The sequence below is a fragment of the Cantharellus anzutake genome, assembly GCF_015039405.1.
Source record: "Cantharellus anzutake strain C23 chromosome Unknown EI90scaffold_147, whole genome shotgun sequence".
Classification (NCBI taxonomy): domain Eukaryota; kingdom Fungi; phylum Basidiomycota; class Agaricomycetes; order Cantharellales; family Hydnaceae; genus Cantharellus; species Cantharellus anzutake.
In genome coordinates this window covers 76,686-81,959 of record NW_024067097.1, presented here as the reverse complement: position 1 = coordinate 81,959, position 5,274 = coordinate 76,686, and the positions used below count along the sequence as shown (strand labels likewise).

General features: G+C 42.9%; 1 protein-coding gene across 1 annotated transcript; it reads right to left on the bottom strand.

The window, feature by feature from the left end:
- Positions 1-2,235: 2,235 nt before the first annotated feature.
- On the bottom strand, positions 2,236-2,770 carry EI90DRAFT_3135892 (uncharacterized protein; the record flags this gene model as incomplete). Its single annotated transcript, XM_039064761.1, has 2 exons — positions 2,236-2,486; positions 2,542-2,770. 2 exons carry the CDS (start codon positions 2,768-2,770, stop codon positions 2,236-2,238), a joined length of 480 nt encoding a protein of 159 aa, XP_038908615.1.
- Between the last annotated feature and the right edge of the window lie 2,504 nt (positions 2,771-5,274).

Here is a 5,274-nt window from a genome sequence, read left to right as displayed (position 1 = left end):
CATCACATGACTGAACCACCCTATTTAAACAAGGCAGATGATCCTAAGTCATTGTCTATAAGGACAGGTAGAAATGGGTTATCCAGGACCCATTTCTTTAACACATTGTCACTATCATCAATGTTGTTGACAAACATTGCCAACACTTATTTTTCAAAATCACTGTTCCCATATAAACTTCACTAACACACAACTTCCCTTGCTTGCTTCCTTTCCTTTTCATTTTGGCTTTGCCTTTGCCATCCTTGCCATTTTCCAAACAATGACTATGTATGTCAAAAACCCTGAATGTAGGGGAAAATGTGTGAGTCCGAATGCAGGCAGGGCTCAACTAGAGGGGGTCCGAGAGCTCCGGTAGTGGACTGAAGCTTCTCCAGGAAGCCCAGGTCTGCTGGGTGGTACAAGAGGCTCTAAGAAGGATGCGGCCTCAGCGACTTGGAGGGAGCACTGTGCCTCTGTTACGTCTCAGTTAGTCCTTGTATTCATTGTCTGAGGTATCTTGTAGGAAGGGGTCGGGATTCACTCAGAGGGACTTGGGGTAACATTTTAGTCGAGATTAGAACTGGGGAACTACAGGTTCTAATCTACAAGTATTTATATATGGAGGAATGGGAAGGACTTTAGTCAAAGTCCGAGTGATAATGGAAAACACCGAAAGGTGCCAAATGATACCAAAAGGTACCGAAAGGTCCCGAATGATATCCTTAACGGGAAACCGAGGTGTCGGGTCGAGAAGGGTGGAGTAAGAGGCTGGAGGATGAATGGGAACGAGAAATGGGTAAGAGGAGGTTAGCCGACTGAATGAAAAGAAGACAACAGTTGTACTATAAATAGAAGGTGACTAATTAGTGATGATGTGAGTGGGATCACTGGAGGATGCGGGTAGCTCCAAAGGCGGAGTTATGTATCCGAGGGATGTTGGGTGACTCCAATAAATGAAATGGGAGGGGGAATGGTTCAGAGGTAAGTCACAGGATGTCAGAGATCCGTTGGGAGGTCGGAGCAAATCCAGAGTCTCCAAATGTTCCAACTCAGGACCGAGCTTCCAGGATGGGAGTGGCCCAGGTAAGGTGTGCCGCAACCAGGCCGGAGCTGAGACAGTTAGGAAGGAAGGTGACTTGGGAAGTGGGGAGTTATGGTGTAGGGGATGATGAAGTTGTTAGGAAGGTGTGATGTGGTGGGAGAGCGCGGGGTCGGGGTTCCGGGATATGACAATGTACTATGTAAATACATGGCATAATAAAGTCTTTCAGACAAAGTCTAAATCAAGGCTCTCCAAAGCACTGGCAATTCAACCAATCAGGTGATGAGACTCCTCAACCTCCTCATTCTCAGTTTCCAGCCCCCATCCACCATCCCACTGTCAATATCATCAGAGGGTATGAGATTGGTGGTGTTGTGGAGGAGGTTTCATTGAGTGGTACTAATAGAATGGTCAGAACCATTACAAATGCCCTAATAGATACACTTGCTATTTGATGGGTTTCTATCTGTGTTTCCTGGGCTGCTGTCAAAGACTGGATTCAGGATGAGCGAGAAGGACTCGGTGTTTCAGAGGGCTGCAGCCTCAGCAACTCAGCCAGGAGCACTGTGCCCAGTAACATGTTGGTGCCCTAATTTATGGACTGGGGAGTCTTCTGGAAAGGGGGGATAACTTTAGTTGATTTTCTGACTGGGGTTTCCGGTATCTACAAGTATAGTATATATAGATACAATGGGAGCCTAGTGTAGGGAATGGATGTGTGGTGATGTGTGCTGTGCACGCTTTCTTTATTCATTGTTTATTACTCTTTATTTCTCAATGTAAACAATGTATATAAATTGCAGGGAAGGGTGAAACAGGTTTTCACTCTTCTCCCCTGTCGAATTAAAGCTCTATACTGCCTACATTCTGACAGCTTTCAGCATCAAGGTCAGAACCTCAACTGACCTTACACCTAGGCAGCGGGCCCATAAATGGCAGGGACTGGGCAGAGCTGACATAACAGGGTCAAGGGTTAGCCAACTAAATATTACTGGCAACTTGGGTTATGGGTTTAACAGATAATAACCCAGAAGTGGAATGGAGGGTGCAGTCCAAAGGTGGACTTGCAGGGTAGGCAACTAAATAGCCCAGCAGAGGTGGGGGTGCACTTGCAGATGTCCAAGCTGTCCAGAGGCCTTCAGGGGTCCATACTTAGGGAGGCATAAGTAATATAAATATATTGAAATGGGGGGTGGTGACCATTGGGGTAGTCAGAGGGGATTATGGGATTTGGGGGCTCCAAGGTTGGGAATGGTGGAGCAGAGGCAACCAGGGATGGTTGGAGGTGGTGGCAGGAGATGGATATGACAGCTGCCATAAGTGTCAGGGCTCGCTGGTGGTCCGCTTGTCATCCCTTCCCCATCACCAGTTAAGAAATGTGCAAGCTTATCCAGCTGGGTAAGTTTGGAATGTAGGTGCACATTGACATTGAGGTGGTATTGGGAAGTAGTGGAAATATATCCTGCCAGAGCAGGGTTGGTCAATCAAATGTTCTCAATGGCACCTTGCAGGCAAACCTCCTTCATTTTCCATCAAGGTCCATACCCAACAAGCTTCAAGTTTGACAGTGTCAATCTCTTCACAGGCTTGTTGAAGCTTATGCCAAGCTTGGGCAGCCTTGCAGAGAAGGGGCTTCACCCATGGTTTCTCACATACATCATCATGGCCCCATAAGATCATGATATCTGATATGAACTCAAGGCTGGTTACATCCTCCCAACTGAGTCTTGGCTTTGGGGGATTCATGGTGGATGCAAGAGTGTTGTATTTCTTCAGCATCAAGTTAAGTGTCTTGCCTGCTGAAGGAGGGAACAAAGGAAGGACAGTTGGGAGGTTCTAACAAGACCACCACCAATCTGTTCCCTGGTTCTTTAGTTTGGATGGGGAGGTGTACTAATGAATTTGTTGTGAATTTAGTACTAATCCAAGTGTTTTGGCTAATTCTGTTTTATGGGTTAGTCTAAAAGTCTCTGAGAAATGAACTACAGATGAATACAACCCTGTGGAGCTGTTCCTTGAATGTAATTTCTCAATTTATCTAGGTATAATTCTGTGTAGGATCATTTAAATTTGGAATCTTAACCTGAAATTAATCTTCTACTTGGTGAATTTTCAGGTATTTTATTCCATGAATGGTTTTAAATTGTATCTGAAGTGTCCCATGGCCTTTTCTTATTTTCTCTTATTTTTATTGCTTGTTTTAACAGTAGCAATATAACTGTTTTGTTTACACTTTTGAAATCTGGAGTGTTAACCAGCTCTCCTGTTGAAATATTTACTTAATATTTCTCTCCCTGATTGCTGCCTTTTACTACAGTGGCAATCTTAACTGTTTTACACTTTTTTGCACTGGAGTGATAACCAGAAATGCTTGAGAAAAATAGTATCTTAATTTCTTACTTCTCTAACGGGGGGCATAAAGTCACAGAAAGGGTCTCCTTTTTATACTCCTTAGGTTGCCTTCCTTTTTCATGCTCTACCTTGTATTTACAGTGCATTTCCCTCAAACTGAATAAATAATGAATTTTTCACACATCAGCAAACTTGGTAGGGAGCTCTCAGAGCTCACAGAGCTCTGTGAGCAAATTGAGTCTTTTTGCTGTGCACCCTCTACACATTGGGTGGAGAAAATTAAATGTTTGAATGATTTTGTTCTCCTAAGGATGCAGAAGTGCAAAGATAATATGTATATACATTTTTGGAAATGCATATTAAATGGCCAGCATCATTACTTGAAAAGCTCTATGAGCTCATAGAGCTTTTTGTTTTTAAATAATGGATGGTCTTCATATCTCCATGAAATCTGCTTAGTTATTTTGGCACCAGTAGTGCAAAGATAATATGGATATATGTGTGTGTAAAATGGCCATTGTCATTGCTCTGAAAGCTCATATACCTTTTGTGTTTACTAAAATCAGCACCTTATTTGTTTATTGCTATTTACAAAATATGATGAAAACTCTGAAATTCAAAAATTTGCACTTTATCTTTCATCTCATTTCTTGCTCAAAACTCAACCAATTTTGATGATTCTATGTGAATTGGAAAGCACCAAAGTGTGGCAATGTAACCATGCATGTTATGTAGGGTATAAATCAGTTTTAAAAAAGTGTTCCAAATGAAGTAAATTAAAAATACCACCCAATAAAGCAAACAAAAAGCTGATGTATTCTTCAGATATCATCCAAGCCTTTGACACCAAATTTCCCATGGTCAAAAAGCCATGGTTATTTGGCTCACCAAAACATGTGGGAGACTTTTCTAACACTGAAACATACATTGCCACATTGCCCCACTTTGGCACTTTCCAATACACATTGAATTATCAAAAAAGTGATTTAATTTCTTTTCCAATTATTCCTAATTTCCTGAAATATCTCTCCCTAACTTATCCCAAATTTTCTGATTTTCCCCCTAATTTCCCCTGATTTTTTGGACATTCTCCATTTTTAGAAAGTCCTCCATTTTTAGAAAGTCCCCCATTTTCTGAATTTTCCTTAATTTTCCCTGACTTTTTAGAAACCCCCCAGTTCCCCCTCATTTTCCTCCCATTTTCCCCTTCATCCCCCCCCTCAATTTCCCCCCCAATTCCCTCCGCAATTTCCCCCCCATCCCCCCCTTCGATTTTCCCCTCATTCCCCCCCCATTTCCCCCCTCAATTTTTCCCTCATTCCCCACCTCATTCCCCCCCCAATTCCCACCTCAATTTCCCCCCCATTCCCCCTTCAATTTTCCCCTCATTTCCCCCCATTCCCCCCTTCAAATTTCCCTTCATTCCCCCCCTCATTCCCCCCTCATTCCCCCCCCCCAATTCCCTCCTCAATTTCCCCCCATTCCCCCCCTCATTTTCCCCCCATTTCTCCACTCATTTTCCCGCATTTTCCTTAAGTAATTTCAGATTAACTGTATATGTATATCCCTAAATTTGGTCTATATATTAATTTGGCTATATACCCTTGGTGTGTAGTGCTGCATTGGGGGCTGAAAGTTAAGCTCAGTTTTTTCAGTTTCCTGCATGGTAGGGACTTGGCTGTGACTCATCACATGATGCCAGAGTCAATGCTCTTAAATTTTAATTTGATATCGGATAAATTAAACACTCAGGGAGCTCATATAGATAATAGTCCCCTGTGTGCAAATATAGCTCTATGAGCTTTGACTACTTTGGGGAGCTCTGAGAGAAGGGACCTGCAATTTCAAAGTACTGAAACTCTGAGAGCTCTGTGAGCTCTAAGGCCTCCACATCCAGG